The following is a 21,539-nucleotide window of genomic DNA, read 5'->3' as shown; positions in this document are numbered from 1 at the left end:
GGGGGGATATATTACAATGGTACCTGGAAGGGGGGGATATATTACAATGGGACCTGGAAGTGAGGGGGATATATTACAATGGGACCTGGAAGTGAGGGGGATATATTACAATGGGACCTGGAAGTGAGGGGGGGATATATTACAATGGGACCTAGAAGTGAGGGGGATATATTAGGCTGAAAGTAAACATTATGTCTCTGAAGTTGATGTGATGGAAGCAGAAAACATGGCCAAGTGTGAGGATTTCAGTGACTTTAACAAAGGCCGAATTGTGATGTCTGGACAACTGGGTCAGAACAAGTCCAAAATTGCAGCTCTTGTGTGATGTTCCCGGTCTGCAGTGGTCAGGACCTACCAAAAGTGGTCCAAAGAAGGAAAACTGGTGAACCGGTGCCATGGTCAAGGCTCATTGATAAATATGGGGAGGGAAGACTGGGCCTATGTAGTCCAATCCAATGTGGAAGAGCTACTGGAGCTCAAATTGCTGATAAAGTTAATACTGGTTCTGATAGAAAGGTGTCTGAACACACAGAGCATCGCAGTTTATTGTGTATGGGGCTGTGTAGACTAGTCGAGATGCCCATGCTGACCCGTGTCCAACGCCAAAAGTGCCTACAATGGGCATGTGATCAGAAATGGAGCAATGGAAGAAGGTGGAAGATTGGGTGTTCTGCGCTATGGAACAGACCAAAAAAGAGGAAGATTCGCAAAAAATCAGGGTTAACCACAAGCTGCTAGAACTAAGGCTGAATAAGCCTCACAGATTGGTTTTAAAATAGTAAGCGCTATAAGTCTCCTGGTGTATGGTGAAAAAACAAACAATAGTGAAATATATTGTAAATAGTATAAGAATGTGTGTAAAATATATAAATATATATCTCTAGATAAACAAAGTGACCATCCTCTTGTGAACGATAAAGCAATCAATATAAAATGATGTGTAAATAGAACGAACAAAAAAATAAATGAATATCAGCAATAAATCGGATGTCTGAGTTAATAAAGATATAAATACATATATGTGAATCTTGAATAAATATGTTTAAGTACTAAACCGTGTGCTGGTGATTTTATCTGTGTAATAATATACACATATCTACACCTGTCATCATCTATGGTACACAGTGTGCAGTGATGTATCGTGACGTTTATCAGCGTCCCCGGCCGTCTCCCAGCAACAAAAGGAAGCGGAAACTCCTCATTTAAAGTATGGATTTAATTTGTAAGAGCAATAAGAGCAACAATGCAATGTTCAATAGAAAAACAATATCCAAAATGTAGAATAAAAACTAAATTCACAGAGTAAGCGATTCATTACAAATTGTAGTATAAAACATTTCATTACACGGAAGAGAATTCTTTCCCAAAACCATCAGTTTTGCCAGTAAACTGATTTCTCTATTAAAGTGTACCTGTCATCCAGGCAGCCATATTGTGCCAAAGGGTATTAGTGGTGCCATCATTTCTTAGTGAAGCAATGAATTGAACATGGACACGAGAAAATGGCTGCTGCCATCCAAAATGGCGGTCTGTATGCAGACATCAGGTAAAACTTTATTTGAAGAAAAAAAAACCCTTCGTTTTGGTATCGTAGGGACGCTGGCACGCTGAATCACTTCGGCTGCTTAAGTCTAGGGATTGGAAAGACTTTGATGGGAAATCTCAGTCAGGAGTCTCCATTCCATCTGACCGCCATGTTATTGTGAGAAGGTGACACCATAGTATGGGCTTGGGTTGGAGACACCATAGTATGCCCTGGTGGGCACGAAGATGAATTTCAGCATTGGCATCCTCCAAGGGATAGCAGAACCTGCCCAGTGGATTCACCGGACCAGCGGCCGCCCGATACACAAACATCATTTTTGGGTGGCGTGGGCGATAACGGGAAGATGAAAAATATACAAAATTAAAAAATCCCATAAAATAATAATTCCTTCGTATGAAATCAGCGGAACAATAAAAAGTTTGAGGCAGATTTAGGAGTCGGAGAGAAATAAAACAACGTCCATATTCTTCATCAGGAAACCCCAAAAACAATCATTTGTATATTTTTTTTAAGGAAGTGAAGAGAAAGGCATTACGAATGGCCTAACGTGTACGCGCTTTGGGTGTACGTTGGCGTGGAAATGTCTTCTTAGACTAGATTTTTTTTTTTGCAGGCCATGCTTGTTTAGGTAAAAACGCATTCCAAACAAATTTCAGGTGGAGGGAAACGGAAATAGTACAAACCAGAAAATTTACCACCAAACGTGGTGTCAAAAGCAACCAAATTCTTTGTCAGGAGGAAATCCTCCCATCTTGGGGTGAAGCTAAACTGGGCCAAGTCCTTTTTATTACATTACAGGGACTTTAGGTGACAGACTATGGAAGTCACATGACCTGAAACCAGCATGTTAGGTCATGTGACCCACACTGCCCTTTGCTGTAGACACAAAACCCTTATTCCCTCTCAATAAAGTCCCCCAACGTCAGCCTCCCGGTCACATGATCCTTAGCCAGATAGGCATAATGCCGATGACGCTACGGCCACACTGGCCATTTTAATCTTTTGCTGCTAAGAGATGTACTTCCTTGCTGGCAGTCACCTGAATGTGAATGAGCTACACGGGAGATTTTTTAGTAGCTCAATCCTGCTACAAACTCTGCTATCCTTTAGATTGTAAGCCCTCAGGGGCAGGGCCCTCCTTACCATCTTGTCTTGAATTGTAATGTCTTCCTTATATTGTAAAGCGCTGCGCAAACTGTTGGCGCTATATAAACCCTGTATAATAATAATAATAATAGTGACTTTATTGCTAGGTGTAGCAAATGCTCACTACATAAATGGAACACATGGATGCCAATGGAGCAGGCTACACAAGTAACATCTTCGAGCATTGTGCGATCATATGAAAAGATTGCTACTACAGGTTACTTGTGCAGCCTGCTCCATTGGCAGCCATGTGTTCCATGCATTTATTGAGCATTTGCTGTATCTAGCAGTGAACGCCCTACCAATGTTAGTAGCAGGATTGAGCTACTAAAAACCTTCTGTGTAGCTCTGGCCTATTGAGCTGAGCAAACCGTCTGAGTAGATTAAAATCGCCAGTGTAGCCATGGGCTTCAACTGGCCATACAGTGGCCGAATTTCAACCTGTGACTTGATCTAAATTCGTCAGTCTGTGCCCCTCCACCATTCCCCAACCCAGGAACCAACTCCAAACCCCCCCCCCACATGGAACCACTAAGTGCAGCAGAGTCCTAGAAAGTCCGACACTCCTGGAAGTGTCAGATTCTGCAAGTGGTTTATTTTCACTACTACAGAGATCAGTGGCTCGGGAAGCGGACTACAAAAGTAGGTATTGGGGAGTATTTTAGGTCTTCATTGCAGGGAGCCCTTTGTTGCCAGTTCACTTTAAATGGTGAATAAAAATGTGGGCACATTCATGCTTTTTGCTGCAGAAGACGCGTGCCATGTCTATTCTGGAATCCAGGATGCTTACCTGCCTGCTCGCATGCAGCTGTGCTCCACTGCTGCTGGGTTAAAGAAAGTTCAGTCAATGTAAAACTGAAATAAAACAAACAATCTAGCTTGGGGCCCAGACCTCCTCGGCCGCCTGGGCCCCTCACACAAGTACCGGCCATACCCCCCTGATGACGGTCCTGGCCGGGAACTCAGATCGAGACCCCCCCCATGGAGTCGCGACCCACACTTTAAGAGGCACTGTTCTAGAGAATGTAGACTGAGCGGTGCTTGCATATACCGGGGTATAGGAACTCCTGTGTGCATGCGTGGGAGTAGTGTCCACATACTGCAGCCGATGTCGGCAGTGAGGGACAGGAGTAGAGGCGAATATAGTTTCACTTTAAGTCGGCTACACAGTTCAAACAGGTAAGGGTTTTCGGATACAGGTCTGCTTCAGAGCTCTATCTGTCTACAGTGCAGCTCAAGGTGGGCCTGATGTATGTGCGCGGTAAGCTACACTGCTGCATTTTGAAACATCAACAGCGCTACTAAACCCTGCAACACTTAAGGAGAACTACAAGGTGAGTGATTTCCATTCATCCTCATAGTTACAGCCGACCTGCGACATTGAAACTGTCACACGTCGGCTCTATTGATCAGGAAGTGAGTGATAACATACCGCCGCTCGCTTACTTCCCGATCATCTCCCTGCAGTCAGTCACCGCTCCCCGCAGGGATTCCCCCCTCCTCTCTCTGATCCTTCAGCGCTGACTGGACAGACAGACAGAGGAGGGGGGTGGTCACAGCTGGCACTACATAGAGCAGCTGGGTGAATCTCAGCAGAATTGTTGGAATCTGTCCCGCCTGCGGCACTCAGTATATAGCGTGCAATAGCTCGTTATATACGGAGTTTTGGGTCACAGGAGGACGTTGGTATATGTCCTCCCGTGACCCTAAAGAGAACTATACTAGCTGTGGGCATCAAGAAACCTTTACATTGAGCTGACTTTTCACACAACAAGCTCTGTGTACTCCATAATCACAGCCGGAAGATGAATAAATCCTTCAAGGTTCCGCCAGGTCTGATGGAGCTGAAATGTGGAGCAATTTGTTGTCCAAATTTCAGGTTGTATTAATGTCAATCGCCCTCCATCCAGAACTTGTCTTGTTGGGTATGGAAATCCAATTAGAGTTATAGTCATATATTGTGTTAGACGATTATATACAGAAGTGACCCGGTCACAAAAGTTCATTAATGCGCTGATCTGTGGGGACGGCGGTCTCCCCGCTATGTTAAGATGATGTGGACATTGCACAGGTCTTATTGCTGTGGCATAGAATCCGGAACTGTGGCGGAACCATCTTAGTGTCAGCTTGTCGGTTCCTCCTCTTTCAGCGGGTCCCGGCCGTGTCACAGACCCAGAGGCGTTCTCTGCGGAAAGACGTGGGGGTCTTCTGCAAAGGTCGCTGTAAGACTCTGGAGGGGGTCAGTCTTTGTGTAACGTCTGATGTAAGTGCAGATACAGAGGCTTCTTGGTTAGCAGCTGCAGCTTCTTCCTCTTAAAGTCCGTCGGCTTCTTGTAGCTGCAGATCAATCGAGCAGACTTTAATATTTAATCACACAAACTGGGAAACAATCCAGCGCTTTCTACAGCCTCATCTTTATTAGTGAACCTTTACACCCCTTACACTAAAAATCACAACGGCATACAGCTCTACATGCCGATATAAAATCATCTCACATTCAAACATGTTTCTTTTACTCTCGTACAATTATGGTTTTTCCACTTCCTGGTCCTCTTGGCGCATTAGTAATGTAATCGTGCCCAAGCGTTGCATCCTGGGAAAATTACATCAGCCGAGCATTGCTGGGAAATCTCATCTGTAATCTCAGGAGATCTCAGGGAAAGGCATTTTCCTCCTCTGAGATGATGTGCATGGTCACATGTCCTAGTCACATGTGCCAGAGTCCCAGGAAGTAAAGGGAAATATATTAATTTGCCCTTAGTAAACATGGCCACTGTCAGAAGACTGGGGAAGAAAAGAGAAAAAAGATATGCAAAGAATAGAAAGCCGGCAATGATCTAGAGCAGTAGTTCTCAACCTTTCTAGTGCCGGGACCCCTTGGTAACATTTGCCAAGTTGTGGTGACCCCCCACGGTAAAATTTTTGAGATGACGCGGCTGCTGCAGCAACATCTGTCAGCATGGTGGGAGAACTGACACTGCTGCGCTAGGAGAGGGCTGAGGAGGACTCTCAGCTAGCACAGCAGAAATCACACAGCGACCCACAGGTTGAGAACTGCTGATCTAGAAGTATGTTTGTAGATTGCCGTTACTAAACATTTCTAAAAGGTATCTTTGTCGTCATTTTATAGATATGGGTAAAGTTCCTCTTTAAGTGCTACAAAGCAAAACCTGGACAGGACAGGTCTTGGTGGGGCGCTACTTCAGAAAACAGATAACGGTAAAAATAATGTAATTTTCTTTTCCTGATGCCTTTCCCATGGCAGATATATATATTAGCCGTCATGCCCACTGCCAGCCTACCAAATCGTGAATATATGAAAATGTTCACCCTCTCACTCTGTCTGTAGCTAGAACGAAGACTGTAGATAAAAGTATGTTGCCATGGAAAGGCACTAATCGGATTCTACTTCTTTCTGTCCAAAACTAAAACTAAGTTTTTGGCTGGACATATACTTTAAAACATCACAGCGATCAAGAAGAAGAAGAAGAAGACAGCATGCAGCTGCACATGAAATATCACTTACAGTTCTATTACTATCTGTCCTGGTTTGATCTCGTCCAGCTCCATGAAGGCAAAACACTTTGTGCTTGTAAACCTCTTCTTCGGCTTGTAGTGCTTGAACTCAAAGAAAATAGCTGCCCCTAGGAGTCAGACACAAGGGAGTGATCACACATGGTAAGGAGTCCAGGGGAACATTCATGATAAATATTCAGGACAAATTATTAGAATATATATTTCTATCAAAAAAAACAAAACCTATTATTTGCAGTGTGCAATGATACCTTTCTTATCGGACTAACAAAATATATAAAAGACAAGCTTTCCAGAGTGAACCTCTCTTCTTCAGGTCAGAAGCAATACTTGTGCTAATAGTAATAGTGCTTCTGACCTGAAGAAGAGAGGTTCACTCTGGAAAGCTTGTCTTTTATATATTTTGTTAGTCCGATAAGAAAGGTATCATTGCACACTGAAAATAATAGGTTTTTTTTTACATCTTGTCTACTGGACTAATACGGCTTACCCAAATATATATATATTCTTATACAGGATTTATATAGCGCAGTGCGGTCAATGTCCAACTACTAGAGAAAGGCAACTCAGGAGGGTTACATGTTGCAACCAAGCTCCAAGCAAACAGGATCTTGGTCATGTAAGCCATTTCCTGTGCACTCGGGGCATCAAACACAATTACAATCTACGATCTTCTACTTTTATCATAAAACAAGGTTATACTCATTGTAAAAATGATTTTCTTGGAGTCTATTGAGAGACACAGGAAGTCATATGCTGTTGGTGGAGTCAACTGAGGGACAAAGAAGTCATATACTGTCTGTTTTTTTGTTAGTTTCTAATCCGTCTGTAGGCGGCAGTATAACTATCACAATATACAACTTCCTGTGTCCCTCGATAGACAAGAAAAAGAAAATAGGATTTTCATACTCATTGTAAAACCCTTTTCTTGGGAGTTCATTGAGGGGCACAGAAGTCATGCTGCCTACAGGGAAATTGGACACCAAAAACCCCCCACAGGGGCAGTATATGGCTTCCTGTGTCCCTCAATGGACAAGAAAGAAAATATATTGCATTTTACAGCAGACTGCAAGTGTACACAGAAAGGATTAAGCTTAAAAAGGGGAAAATAAACACCTTTTGTGAGTTTTTCAATGTGTTTCTGAACTTCGATTTCCACATTAAAATGAACGTATGTGTCCTCTTTCCGGGAGGCCATGGGAGTGTCTTGTACCGGGGTCAAGTCTATACCATTTATATCTGCAAAACAAAGACCAAGAAAATGTTCTCATTACACTGTACTCATTTCCCCCCAATACAGGCAAGCTTACAAGGGGTTCACTCAGTAAATCTGATCTTAACGTGGGGAGGTCCACAGAAGGGCCTTGTAATGTTTAGAGTGGACCTGAACTCAAAAAGTGAGGATTTGTCATCTTACTGAACACATCTAGAAGTGGTTATTGGACCTAAGCAATACCCTGAACAATCTACCTTTTGTCTTGAATCCTTAAATGGCAGAGCAAGTTGTTGTATGTGATTGTGCCTGGTCACTCCTGTAGCTACAGCCTCATAGTTCTGTATCTGCAGTGCGAGATTATCTAAGGCACTGCTGCATCCAACCAGAGATTTGGAGTGAGATTTGTGATGTCACTACTGAGCTGCTCATTGTTGTCCTTACAGGAGAGGAAGCTGCACCTGATGACCTGTAGTGCAATGATCTCCCTGCTGTTGCTTCATCCATTACGTGGACCTGTGTTTTCTGCACCTATCCTAATGCTTCCGAATACCCTCCTCTCCTCCCACAAGTTATAAAAACACCAGTCCTCATGGGAGGAGGAGGGGGTGCAGCTCTGACAGGTAGCAAAAGCCCTGCAAGAGGGAGCAAGAGCTCTGTAACCAAGTCAGTAATTCCATAAAGGTTAATGTGGAACTAAAAGGTAACAAATAGATTGTAAGCAGGCAACTCTTTACTGCAGAAGGGACACACTTTGTCTATTCTGCCATAAGACCTGCCTGTCCACAATCCTTTTTACAATATACACTGAACTCCCACCCACCCACCCCACAAAAAACAACAGATTCCTCCATTCATCTTGAACACGCTGAATGGAGGAATCTCCTGCTTTTCCCATTGTATTCTGTAAGTGGAGTGGCTGCAAGCTCTGTTCGGCCGAAGATTTCCCGACCAGCTCCTTCGATCTTCTGATCAAAGGATGCCGAGTGGAAGAGTGCCCACAGGGCCTCCCACTGTGTGAATTTCAAAACTGGCATAGTGTATAGCAGGAGTAGCCAAACTCCGGCCCTCCAGCTGTGGTGGAACTTCCAATCCCATGATGCATTTCTCTCCAGGAGTCATGTCTGAGGCTGTGAGAATCTTGCAAAGCCTCATGGGATTTGTAGTTCCACCACAGCTGGAGGGCCGGAGTTTGGCTACCCCTGGTGTATAGCCTACTTAACATGCTCAGTGCACCTCTGTGCTGGGATGAATGAACTCCTGTGTGCACATGTGGGAGTTAAGTCATGCCCCACTGACCAATCAAGACAGCCAGAGGCCCAGCCCCAGGATGGATCTGGGGAGAAGATGTCGGTGTCAGCAAAGGAGTTGGCAGACATCACATCGCAGGAGGCAAGGTGAGTTTTTGCAAACGTTAGTTCCACTTTAAGGATGCGCCATAAACTGACCATCACTTATGTTGGCCATACACAAGAGAATGTTCTAGCAACATCAGACACCATCACTGAGCTCTGAATCACAAAGAATGATGAAAACGATCAGCAAGGAACTCCTCCTCTCTGAAGCCTGGCTCACACGATCAGAGTCAGAGAGAATATCATATAAACAGAATCTAAAAGACATAAAAAGCCTTCTATGTCTGTGTTTTGGGGATTTGTTTAGCATGTTCTGTCTGTACAGTGTTTTTACATGGCAGGAGAGTGACGCAGCTCCCACAATCCACTGCTGCCATTAGCACACTCTGGAAGATTGCTTCCAAAAAGGTGTGGGGTGGTTAGTTAGCCAAAATGACAACATCATAAGAACATCTTAGCTTGGACGGAGAGGACAGGATTCCCAGAAAGGGGCGGCCAGGAGAAACGGCTCTCCCGGGGATGAAGAGAATAAATTGTACATGTCAATGAGGAGCGGGATAAGGCGATATCGGGGGGCAGATTTACCCTAAGAGAAGCAACACAGCTTTAGGCCCCGTTCACACTGAGCGATATCGCTCTCCAATGCTTGGCAATGGGGCAAAGGGTCCTGCTGTCGCGGGTCGTGCGTCGCTACAGCAGGACCCTTTTTGGAGCGGATTATGCCGCGATTCTAGCTTGCTCAATGCAAGCATTTGCGAATCGTGCACTGTGAATGGGGCCTTATAGAGCTATGCTGTTACCCTCTATCGGTGCAATGTTTGAGATCAGCGGAAATTCATCAAACAAGCCAATCAGACTCAGGAGGAGCACAAATCTGGCAGTCTGTACTTTTTTTAAAGGATGCAACACAATGGTACTTTGCAAAGAGGGGCAAAGAACAGACAAAAAGTCCAATTCCTCGACAATGAGAGATTCTCCGGCACGTCGTGCATGTTCTGCAATGGAACAACCGCACAGTTGCTCGTTATTGCTCACATGACTGCGCCTATTCTGTCAGATCATCAACAGGGATGCTTCATTCACGTTGCTGGTGAGGATCTGGGAGGACCTTCAGAGTGGTATTCCCTCCACACTGCACCCATCTTGACGAATTTCCCCCTCTGAAAATTTCTACAGCAACTTCATAGAAAGTAACCCACCAGGATTACTCCTTTACTCACCCTTCACGCTGACCGTTATATACGGGTCAATACACTGGCCAGCATCCTTCAAGCCAATCTTTTCAATCCGTATGGTGAGCAGAGCCATCCCCGGCTCGGACGGTAGTCTGGGTAGGAGAGTTCCTAAGGAAGGGAAAGAGAAAAAAGGGGAAACAATAATAAATATTTTAAGAATAGAAGGATACCCAGAATTGTATTACAGTATTGTAGAGTACACGGGATTAATTAAAGCTGAACTCCAGGCAAAGAGCTAAATACAGAGATTAAATATTTGGGAGTCGTTATATGTGCTAAAGGATTTGTATTATTGTTCATCCAGTCCTGAGATTTAGGGCTGTGTCGATGGGATCTGGGTTTGTACATTAATTTCAACCATTTCCGAGATCAGTCGGTATTCATAGGTGGGTACATTTGACCTTCTTACCTGCATTGACCTCCTTCAAGAGGATTTTTGCATTACTTGTATGGAAATTGCTGGGAAATCTCATCTTTAGTCTCATGAGATCCCAGGGAAAGGCATTTTCCTCCCCTGAGATGATGTGCATGGTCACATGTCCTAGTCACATGTGCCAGAATTCCAGGAAGTAAAAAGGAGAGCTAGTAATCTGCTGTCAGAAGACTAGGGAAGAGAAGAGAACTAATGTATGCAAAGAATACAAAGCCGGCAATGATCTAGAAGTATGTGTTTGTAGATTGTCATTACTAAACATTTCTAATGGTGTGTTTATTGTTATTTTAAAGAGATGGGTGAAGGTCCACTTTAATGAATACAGAGCTGCATTCATTTGTGTATTTTAGATCTGTCTGAAGTTCAGCTTTCAGTTAGCTAGTACAGGAACATTTCTATTACCCACAGCAACCACATTCCATTTGCCTATTTAAAAGAAAGGATAGAATTGTGACACAGGTGACATCAATTCTTGCCAATTCTCTAAAACTATAGAAATACCTATATAATTGCAAATCAAGCAATAGATTTAAATAACTAAGCATCACAAAAAATACAAAGGAAAAAAAAAATACCAAAAACTTGTCCCGTGTATCCCTACCTTGAATGGCTCCTGTGATGATGAGAGATACCAGCACATGCAGAGGCCATGCATGGAGGCAGCGATGTTACAAGCACAATGATGGCAAGATAACAAATAGAGCATGCAGGGAGCATCGGGGTCATGGCACAGGGAGAAATAAGATCATGCACAAACATTACTTATATTTCTTACTATGAAATGACAACACAAATCAATTTATAGTGTGAAAAATAAATAAATATGACAAACAAAAATATACAAAAAGATAAACATAATGTCATTAAAATATAAAAGCTATCCAGTCTGCAAGACCTTACTGTACATTGGTAGTCAGCACACTAGATATAGGAGGGCCACAACTGCAGCCCCTACATTACACAAGGGCATCACTTTAATATTCAGTATATGTGGACACGCCACAGGAGGAGCGGCTGGACACTTACGGACACGCCACAGGAGGAGCGGCTGGACACTTACGGACACGCCACAGGAGGAGCGGCTGGACACTTACGGACACGCCACAGGAGCGGCTAAGACTTACGGACATGCCACAGGAGCGGCTAAGACTTACGGACATGCCGCAGGAGCGCTGGAGACTGCATGCGTGCCGACATTCCAGAACCTTTACAAATCTGTTCTTTTTTATCAGTACAAATCTGTGCTCCCTACATGCACTTTATCACTGATGGCACATTTAGTATTTCTTTTCAGCAAGGCCCATTATAAGATATCAGTTCACAAGAAAACAAACATGCAAAAGGGAATGGACGGCAGAAGTAACACAAAGCACTGAACTACCAGAATCCAGTGTAATGAATGATAAAGATGTTACAAGCCTGCCATTTACACCTTCCATCTTTAGAACACCCAGACAGACAAACAAAAACCCCTCTTACCCGGTACACGAGCAGGAAAAGAGTCTGGTGAGCCCACCCCAGCACCTCCATCCTCTTCCTCCTCCTCCACTTCCAGATTCTCCTCTTCTCCTGGTGCCAAAATCCTCCTACAAAACAACCAATGAGCACAAGTCATCAACCTGAACAAATGGAATGTTTACCAGCCAAATGCTTTCATTTTCTAATGAAAAATGACAGTTGTTATGGTGACACCGCCATATTCCTTTTGTTCAGTTAGAAAGGATACAAAACCTTATTTCAGTGTAAAGTTAGAATGCGTACATATGGGCAGCCATCATTACATATGCATGCTCTGTTAACTGCTTTGTACTGCTACACAGTGGTTACGCTTTACTGCTCCCTCTCACCATGCAAATCTAGGAGTCTGCCCATTCATTGAAGACAATGCACTCCCTGTGTGGCCGATATATTAGCTGGAGTTAAGATGATAGTCTGAGTGATTTCAGTAAAAGCTTCCAGGGGTTTCACTACATATCAATATATTTAAAGGGTTTCTAAACCCTCAGCTTTTTTTTGCACATATCTACTGCGAGCAAGCATTAGATATATGAAAAAAGTTTTTTTTAAACGCTTTAACAGTGGTTTAAACTTACCTGTGTCTTCCCCGCGTGCTCCCGTCCGAAAATGTGAAACTGCACGGGAGGCCGCAAAGCATCTTGGGACAGTCGCATCCGCAGTTCACATTGTCGGCTGGGACGCGAGGAAAGACACAAGGTAAGTCAGTCAGTGAGTCAGCGCTGGATCGGAGATTCGCCGCAGCGCTGGAGAGAAGGCTGAAAACGAAAGGAAAGAAGATGATCGGATTAAAAGACATCATTTAAGGTAAGTGCTTTAATTTACGTTGGGGTGAGGGACATTTATTTTTTTGCCTGTAATGTCACCTTAATGTACTAATACATGGAAGAGCAGGCAGGCAGGCACAAATGAGGAGAGGCAGGCAGGCACAAACGAGGAGAGGCAGGCAGGCACAAATGAGGAGAGGCAGGCAGGTACAAATGAGGAGAGGCAGGCAGGTACAAATGAGGAAGTCACATCAAAAAGGAAAACACTGCAGTTCAGATCTTTTTATAGAAGTGGATAAATTATGCCAAATGACCATCCAAGGAATGAATATTCACTCACCTTAAAGGGACAGGTTGTACATCAAAAGGGAATTCTTTGTTGTAGGTTAGAAGGTTGTCTAGAACTAAAGAAAAGGAGAATAGGATTAAAAGAAAAAAAAGACTGATCCCACTTCAGAAATGAGATATTCCCAGGCCCCCCTCCCGGCTCCTGAGGACACAGACTTCATCAGGGACATTCCTAATAGGGTCTCCAAGTGATATACTAGCTTTAGGTGGATATAATACCTCAGACCTGAGACCCCCAGCACCAATTTTCCATTAGGCACTCTGGAACGGTCCCTTAAAAAAAAAAAAATGTCCTAGAAAAATGGCAACATTGGAAAATTTGAAGAGCCCAAATTATTTTGCTTGTTGCTTTTGAAGGATATTAGTCTGACGAGCAGAACTATGGTGGAGGGACCCTCCGTATTTGATGGTCATAAAGCAACACCAGATATCACCAGCAGGTGACCAAAACAGAGATAGGGAAGCAGCAGCCACACCGGATACTGGTGCACTTAGGCTACTCCTTGCATCACCTCTTTAAAACCAGTATGTGGCACAAGTTAGGGAAGGGTCACTTCCATGGGCACGTTCTCAGGGGTTCTTTGCATGGTGACAAGTTTCCTTTAAAGCTGTGTACTTACTTGGCTCTAGTTTCTTTATATCTTCCAGCTGGAACCCTTCTTGAGATTGCGTGGACTGAAAAACAGAACAGAATAGGGAGATTATTTTACTGCTCAGGGCACCTGTAGATTACATCTGAGCCCCTCCTATATGGACCAATTAGAAACCTTCAATTGGTCATGCTTCACCCTAAACAATAAGCTTCCCACTTAGCATTACTACCAAAAACCATTTTTTGGGGGGGGGGGGGGGGTTCCCCCTGTATTTGTCATAGACCTATACATCCCTATCCTCGAAAAAGTTTTTGTGGGGGGGGGGGGGGGGAGAGAAACAGAGCAAATATACTATTCATATCAGCGGTAGAAATAATCTGTGATGAACAGTAAGGGATTATAGAATGAGATATAAAACAAGCTCACTTTGTAAATGTTTCAGAATTGGTGCAGCGCTTATTGTAAATGTCCACCTAAAGTAATTCATCTATCCTACAGAGCTTGTATCCAATCATACTTTGCCCTCAGTCATGTCTTAAAGGACAAGTTCATAAAATCTGCAGCCCAGCTGGTTTACATCGATGGGTTCATTTAAAAAACAAGAGTTCCTCCAATCATGGAGCTATTCTCCCTGCCGAGGAAAGCACTGCGAACTCCATGGGGCAACAGACTACGCGGTGTGAATTCCAGCCGAGTACAATGAAAGCACATAGGAGATATCAGCTTTCTGCTATAAATCATTTTCTTAGGGCAGGTTCACACCATTTTCGGGACCACATCTGGTCCGGAAAATGGTGTAAAGTTGCCTGCAGTTCCAGTGCATTCTAGACAAGACAAAATGAGACATGCAGTATTTTTACTCGTCTGGTCTGGAACGTACAGCGCTGGTGTGAACAGAGGCCAGAAATAGCATAGGGATACATTAGGATGCATTTTGGGTCTGGAGATGATCTGGATGTGGTGTGAATGAGCCCTTAGTGCGATGCTGCCTGCACCTGCACACTGACTTCCCATAGACTTTAATACAATATTCCTCCTGCGCTATGGGTATGTTCTATTTAAGTCACTGGAGGAGGTAAGTAAGGGGCTGCAGGAGAAAGGGTTGAGGGTACAGTGTTGTGATCTTGTCCTTTAATGGGCAGGCGAACTTTTGTATTTGATGCTGCTCCATGCCATGAGCAAAGTACAAAGAGAAACTTGGAGAATCTGCAGACTGAAGGCATTGCCAAGACGCTGTTGGCATCCCACGTGACAATTGTGGCAAGCTTTTGGAAGCATATGGAATGATTTCATGTACTCCCCAACACAAAAGAAAGCTCTCTGGAGAAAGAATATCCTGCTTGAAGAGAACATGTACAGTAGAAATGGCACATATGGCAAAGGACTAGTCACCAGTATTGCCTGTAGGTTCCCTGCAGCTGATCTTTTCCCCATTATGGACCTAAAATGCCTTCTTTCTGTGGAGGCAACCGTCTAAGTACAGGCTTTCCCATGTGTGAAGTTTTGCGAGTTCAGTTATTTTTACTTTAGACAGAGCTCATATGTCGGATGTCATATTTATACAATATGTTGGCATGTTTGCCTTGTTCAAATGTAAAACTGGCTTGTTCAGCTGGGACACACCCTTCTCCATTCACGTTCTGCAGGCAGGTTGTGCAGTGGCCGTCTGCCACCGATCCCACAGCTGACAACAAAGAGCGACAGGAGGCCAATCTCACAGCTGACAATGGAGAGGCAGGAGGCCAGAGAGACCTCTCATTGGATGCACACAAGAGTCAGCTGGAATCCACATTGGTTCATCTCTATCCGCTACATCAGGGGTGCCCATTAGGTCGATCGCGATCTACCAGTCGATCGCAAAGCCAACGCTGGTAGATCACGATCTCAAGTCGGCTCAAAGTACTGAGCTCCCTCCAGCAGTTCTAGTGCAGCTGAATGCGTGCTGCAGTTCCCCACATGACCTGAAGGTGGCGCAGAGATAGTGCGAAGCCCGTGCATAGTGCTGTAATCCTAGGGGCTGATAGAACCAGGAAGTGTCTCCCAGATACAGCAGCAGGGAGGGGAGGGAGGAGGAGAGAGAGAGAGAGCGAGGAGGAGAGAGAGAGAGAGAGCGCGAGGAGGAGAGAGCGCGAGAGAGCGCGAGGAGGAGAGAGCGCGAGAGAGCGCGAGGAGGAGAGAGCGCGAGAGAGCGCGAGGAGGAGAGAGCGCGAGAGAGCGCGAGGAGGAGAGAGCGCGAGAGAGCGCGAGGAGGAGAGAGCGCGAGAGAGCGCGAGGAGGAGAGAGCGCGAGAGAGCGCGAGGAGGAGAGAGCGCGAGAGAGCGCGAGGAGGAGAGAGCGCGAGAGAGCGCGAGGAGGAGAGAGCGCGAGAGAGCGCGAGGAGGAGAGAGCGCGAGAGAGCGCGAGGAGGAGAGAGCGCGAGAGAGCGCGAGGAGGAGAGAGCGCGAGAGAGCGCGAGGAGGAGAGAGCGCGAGAGAGCGCGAGGAGGAGAGAGCGCGAGAGAGCGCGAGGAGGAGAGAGCGCGAGAGAGCGCGAGGAGGAGAGAGCGCGAGAGAGCGCGAGGAGGAGAGAGCGCGAGAGAGCGCGAGGAGGAGAGAGCGCGAGAGAGCGCGAGGAGGAGAGAGCGCGAGAGAGCGCGAGGAGGAGAGAGCGCGAGAGAGCGCGAGGAGGAGAGAGCGCGAGAGAGCGCGAGGAGGAGAGAGCGCGAGAGAGCGCGAGGAGGAGAGAGCGCGAGAGAGCGCGAGGAGGAGAGAGCGCGAGAGAGCGCGAGGAGGAGAGAGCGCGAGAGAGCGCGAGGAGGAGAGAGCGCGAGAGAGCGCGAGGAGGAGAGAGCGCGAGAGAGCGCGAGGAGGAGAGAGCGCGAGAGAGCGCGAGGAGGAGAGAGCGCGAGAGAGCGCGAGGAGGAGAGAGCGCGAGAGAGCGCGAGGAGGAGAGAGCGCGAGAGAGCGCGAGGAGGAGAGAGCGCGAGAGAGCGCGAGGAGGAGAGAGCGCGAGAGAGCGCGAGGAGGAGAGAGCGCGAGAGAGCGCGAGGAGGAGAGAGCGCGAGAGAGCGCGAGGAGGAGAGAGCGCGAGAGAGCGCGAGGAGGAGAGAGCGCGAGAGAGCGCGAGGAGGAGAGAGCGCGAGAGAGCGCGAGGAGGAGAGAGCGCGAGAGAGCGCGAGGAGGAGAGAGCGCGAGAGAGCGCGAGGAGGAGAGAGCGCGAGAGAGCGCGAGGAGGAGAGAGCGCGAGAGAGCGCGAGGAGGAGAGAGCGCGAGAGAGCGCGAGGAGGAGAGAGCGCGAGAGAGCGCGAGGAGGAGAGAGCGCGAGAGAGCGCGAGGAGGAGAGAGCGCGAGAGAGCGCGAGGAGGAGAGAGCGCGAGAGAGCGCGAGGAGGAGAGAGCGCGAGAGAGCGCGAGGAGGAGAGAGCGCGAGAGAGCGCGAGGAGGAGAGAGCGCGAGAGAGCGCGAGGAGGAGAGAGCGCGAGAGAGCGCGAGGAGGAGAGAGCGCGAGAGAGCGCGAGGAGGAGAGAGCGCGAGAGAGCGCGAGGAGGAGAGAGCGCGAGAGAGCGCGAGGAGGAGAGAGCGCGAGAGAGCGCGAGGAGGAGAGAGCGCGAGAGAGCGCGAGGAGGAGAGAGCGCGAGAGAGCGCGAGGAGGAGAGAGCGCGAGAGAGCGCGAGGAGGAGAGAGCGCGAGAGAGCGCGAGGAGGAGAGAGCGCGAGAGAGCGCGAGGAGGAGAGAGCGCGAGAGAGCGCGAGGAGGAGAGAGCGCGAGAGAGCGCGAGGAGGAGAGAGCGCGAGAGAGCGCGAGGAGGAGAGAGCGCGAGAGAGCGCGAGGAGGAGAGAGCGCGAGAGAGCGCGAGGAGGAGAGAGCGCGAGAGAGCGCGAGGAGGAGAGAGCGCGAGAGAGCGCGAGGAGGAGAGAGCGCGAGAGAGCGCGAGGAGGAGAGAGCGCGAGAGAGCGCGAGGAGGAGAGAGCGCGAGAGAGCGCGAGGAGGAGAGAGCGCGAGAGAGCGCGAGGAGGAGAGAGCGCGAGAGAGCGCGAGGAGGAGAGAGCGCGAGAGAGCGCGAGGAGGAGAGAGCGCGAGAGAGCGCGAGGAGGAGAGAGCGCGAGAGAGCGCGAGGAGGAGAGAGCGCGAGAGAGCGCGAGGAGGAGAGAGCGCGAGAGAGCGCGAGGAGGAGAGAGCGCGAGAGAGCGCGAGGAGGAGAGAGCGCGAGAGAGCGCGAGGAGGAGAGAGCGCGAGAGAGCGCGAGGAGGAGAGAGCGCGAGAGAGCGCGAGGAGGAGAGAGCGCGAGAGAGCGCGAGGAGGAGAGAGCGCGAGAGAGCGCGAGGAGGAGAGAGCGCGAGAGAGCGCGAGGAGGAGAGAGCGCGAGAGAGCGCGAGGAGGAGAGAGCGCGAGAGAGCGCGAGGAGGAGAGAGCGCGAGAGAGCGCGAGGAGGAGAGAGCGCGAGAGAGCGCGAGGAGGAGAGAGCGCGAGAGAGCGCGAGGAGGAGAGAGCGCGAGAGAGCGCGAGGAGGAGAGAGCGCGAGAGAGCGCGAGGAGGAGAGAGCGCGAGAGAGCGCGAGGAGGAGAGAGCGCGAGAGAGCGCGAGGAGGAGAGAGCGCGAGAGAGCGCGAGGAGGAGAGAGCGCGAGAGAGCGCGAGGAGGAGAGAGCGCGAGAGAGCGCGAGGAGGAGAGAGCGCGAGAGAGCGCGAGGAGGAGAGAGCGCGAGAGAGCGCGAGGAGGAGAGAGCGCGAGAGAGCGCGAGGAGGAGAGAGCGCGAGAGAGCGCGAGGAGGAGAGAGCGCGAGAGAGCGCGAGGAGGAGAGAGCGCGAGAGAGCGCGAGGAGGAGAGAGCGCGAGAGAGCGCGAGGAGGAGAGAGCGCGAGAGAGCGCGAGGAGGAGAGAGCGCGAGAGAGCGCGAGGAGGAGAGAGCGCGAGAGAGCGCGAGGAGGAGAGAGCGCGAGAGAGCGCGAGGAGGAGAGAGCGCGAGAGAGCGCGAGGAGGAGAGAGCGCGAGAGAGCGCGAGGAGGAGAGAGCGCGAGAGAGCGCGAGGAGGAGAGAGCGCGAGAGAGCGCGAGGAGGAGAGAGCGCGAGAGAGCGCGAGGAGGAGAGAGCGCGAGAGAGCGCGAGGAGGAGAGAGCGCGAGAGAGCGCGAGGAGGAGAGAGCGCGAGAGAGCGCGAGGAGGAGAGAGCGCGAGAGAGCGCGAGGAGGAGAGAGCGCGAGAGAGCGCGAGGAGGAGAGAGCGCGAGAGAGCGCGAGGAGGAGAGAGCGCGAGAGAGCGCGAGGAGGAGAGAGCGCGAGAGAGCGCGAGGAGGAGAGAGCGCGAGAGAGCGCGAGGAGGAGAGAGCGCGAGAGAGCGCGAGGAGGAGAGAGCGCGAGAGAGCGCGAGGAGGAGAGAGCGCGAGAGAGCGCGAGGAGGAGAGAGCGCGAGAGAGCGCGAGGAGGAGAGAGCGCGAGAGAGCGCGAGGAGGAGAGAGCGCGAGAGAGCGCGAGGAGGAGAGAGCGCGAGAGAGCGCGAGGAGGAGAGAGCGCGAGAGAGCGCGAGGAGGAGAGAGCGCGAGAGAGCGCGAGGAGGAGAGAGCGCGAGAGAGCGCGAGGAGGAGAGAGCGCGAGAGAGCGCGAGGAGGAGAGAGCGCGAGAGAGCGCGAGGAGGAGAGAGCGCGAGAGAGCGCGAGGAGGAGAGAGCGCGAGAGAGCGCGAGGAGGAGAGAGCGCGAGAGAGCGCGAGGAGGAGAGAGCGCGAGAGAGCGCGAGGAGGAGAGAGCGCGAGAGAGCGCGAGGAGGAGAGAGCGCGAGAGAGCGCGAGGAGGAGAGAGCGCGAGAGAGCGCGAGGAGGAGAGAGCGCGAGAGAGCGCGAGGAGGAGAGAGCGCGAGAGAGCGCGAGGAGGAGAGAGCGCGAGAGAGCGCGAGGAGGAGAGAGCGCGAGAGAGCGCGAGGAGGAGAGAGCGCGAGAGAGCGCGAGGAGGAGAGAGCGCGAGAGAGCGCGAGGAGGAGAGAGCGCGAGAGAGCGCGAGGAGGAGAGAGCGCGAGAGAGCGCGAGGAGGAGAGAGCGCGAGAGAGCGCGAGGAGGAGAGAGCGCGAGAGAGCGCGAGGAGGAGAGAGCGCGAGAGAGCGCGAGGAGGAGAGAGCGCGAGAGAGCGCGAGGAGGAGAGAGCGCGAGAGAGCGCGAGGAGGAGAGAGCGCGAGAGAGCGCGAGGAGGAGAGAGCGCGAGAGAGCGCGAGGAGGAGAGAGCGCGAGAGAGCGCGAGGAGGAGAGAGCGCGAGAGAGCGCGAGGAGGAGAGAGCGCGAGAGAGCGCGAGGAGGAGAGAGCGCGAGAGAGCGCGAGGAGGAGAGAGCGCGAGAGAGCGCGAGGAGGAGAGAGCGCGAGAGAGCGCGAGGAGGAGAGAGCGCGAGAGAGCGCGAGGAGGAGAGAGCGCGAGAGAGCGCGAGGAGGAGAGAGCGCGAGAGAGCGCGAGGAGGAGAGAGCGCGAGAGAGCGCGAGGAGGAGAGAGCGCGAGAGAGCGCGAGGAGGAGAGAGCGCGAGAGAGCGCGAGGAGGAGAGAGCGCGAGAGAGCGCGAGGAGGAGAGAGCGCGAGAGAGCGCGAGGAGGAGAGAGCGCGAGAGAGCGCGAGGAGGAGAGAGCGCGAGAGAGCGCGAGGAGGAGAGAGCGCGAGAGAGCGCGAGGAGGAGAGAGCGCGAGAGAGCGCGAGGAGGAGAGAGCGCGAGAGAGAGCGAGAGAGAGCGAGGAGGAGAGAGAGAGAGCGAGGAGGAGAGAGAGAGCCAGCCAGGGGAGAGATTGAGGAGAGAGGATTGGAAATGTAGTAAGAACCGTTGAAGCCCAGTTTTGGGGTTTTTTTCGTTGGTAGATCTAGTTGCTGCATTAGTTTCATTTCCAGAAGATTTTGTTTTTTTTTGCAAGATAAGGGAAAACCTGTGGATCCTGCAAGAAAATTCTGTGTGCACCAAACTGAAATCTCAAACAATGTTATTCGTCTTCCCAGCTATCTTACGTGATCTACAAAACAACTCCCTGCTACATAATGGAGAGGAGAAAAAGGGGGAGGTGTCTGAAGTCCAAATCAAGAGAGTGGCCTAGGGAGACAATGCTGCTTCTCCACACATACAGTACAGCAAGTGTTGTCACCTTAGGATGAGGGTGTTATTCACAGGGACAATTTAAAGCCTAACACTGGACTCCTTGCTTTTTGGATTTGTAAACACCCTCTTGTATTAAAAAGGCAATACTGCACTCTGTAGGGGCTACTGGAGGGCTTCTCAATTCTTTGTGGCTGTAGGCTATAGAACTGTAGGCTCTGAAGAGTGTTGTCACCCTCTAATCTATGCAGCCCTTAGAACACAGCATATAATACGCGCTCCACTCTACAAACCATATGGCAGGTAAAACAAATCATATACGGCATGTATTTCAACTGCGTTTTTAGGCCGGGAGTGGTCTTAACTATTGTACTTTATACTATTAATGGGAGAAATAGTTAGAGCCATGCATGTGACCTTCAAGATAAAAAAGGTATCCCTTCCTCCTGCAAGGAGCAGATATGATGATTTCAGCTCCCATAACATAAAAATGGGTTGTGTTACCAGCACATACCTGCAGGGCGGCGCTGCGGAGTTCTAGACATGTTGCAATTTTCCCGATTATTTTCTGTGAACAAATAAAAGATCAAATAGACTATTACTAGAGGGAAGTTTATTCAAAGTGTAGAACCATTGTATGTAGCCAATGAAGGAAATAATGACAGCCCGGGACTAAATAGTTGGAGCCTGCATACATGATCTGCTACTGCTATGTCCTTAGTGCCGTGTAAGTGCCAACAGGAGGAACTCTAAGCTTTCCATTGAGGAAAAGTTCAGCGGGGGAGCAAAGGGAAAATTAAGGGTGGGGAGGGTGGTGGTGAATAATAA

General features: G+C 49.4%; 1 protein-coding gene across 2 annotated transcripts in view; it reads right to left on the bottom strand.

Annotated features, from left to right (window-relative positions):
• Positions 1 to 4,445: 4,445 nt before the first annotated feature.
• Positions 4,446 to 21,539, bottom strand: part of AIDA (axin interactor, dorsalization associated) — a 29,171-nt gene continuing 12,077 nt past the window's right edge. The window contains exons 3-11 of one of the 2 annotated variants that reach the window (XM_018556508.1): positions 21,226 to 21,279; positions 13,713 to 13,767; positions 13,085 to 13,148; positions 11,942 to 12,048; positions 11,064 to 11,075; positions 10,015 to 10,137; positions 7,343 to 7,465; positions 6,219 to 6,336; positions 4,446 to 5,029 (exon numbers count right to left, since the gene is read on the bottom strand). In XM_018556508.1, the coding sequence (XP_018412010.1) occupies positions 4,933 to 5,029; positions 6,219 to 6,336; positions 7,343 to 7,465; positions 10,015 to 10,137; positions 11,064 to 11,075; positions 11,942 to 12,048; positions 13,085 to 13,148; positions 13,713 to 13,767; positions 21,226 to 21,279 (753 nt within the window). In that variant the 3' untranslated portion in view covers positions 4,446 to 4,932. The remainder of the gene's footprint in view (positions 5,030 to 6,218; positions 6,337 to 7,342; positions 7,466 to 10,014; positions 10,138 to 11,063; positions 11,076 to 11,941; positions 12,049 to 13,084; positions 13,149 to 13,712; positions 13,768 to 21,225; positions 21,280 to 21,539) is intronic. The other variant, XM_018556509.1, reaches the window with a different exon arrangement.

Source organism: Nanorana parkeri, unplaced genomic scaffold, assembly GCF_000935625.1.
Source record: "Nanorana parkeri isolate BGI_ZX_2015 unplaced genomic scaffold, ASM93562v1 scaffold240, whole genome shotgun sequence".
NCBI classification, from domain to species: domain Eukaryota; kingdom Metazoa; phylum Chordata; class Amphibia; order Anura; family Dicroglossidae; genus Nanorana; species Nanorana parkeri.
The sequence above is the reverse complement of the archived record's forward strand: the minus strand, read 5'-3'. Positions and strand labels throughout refer to the sequence as shown.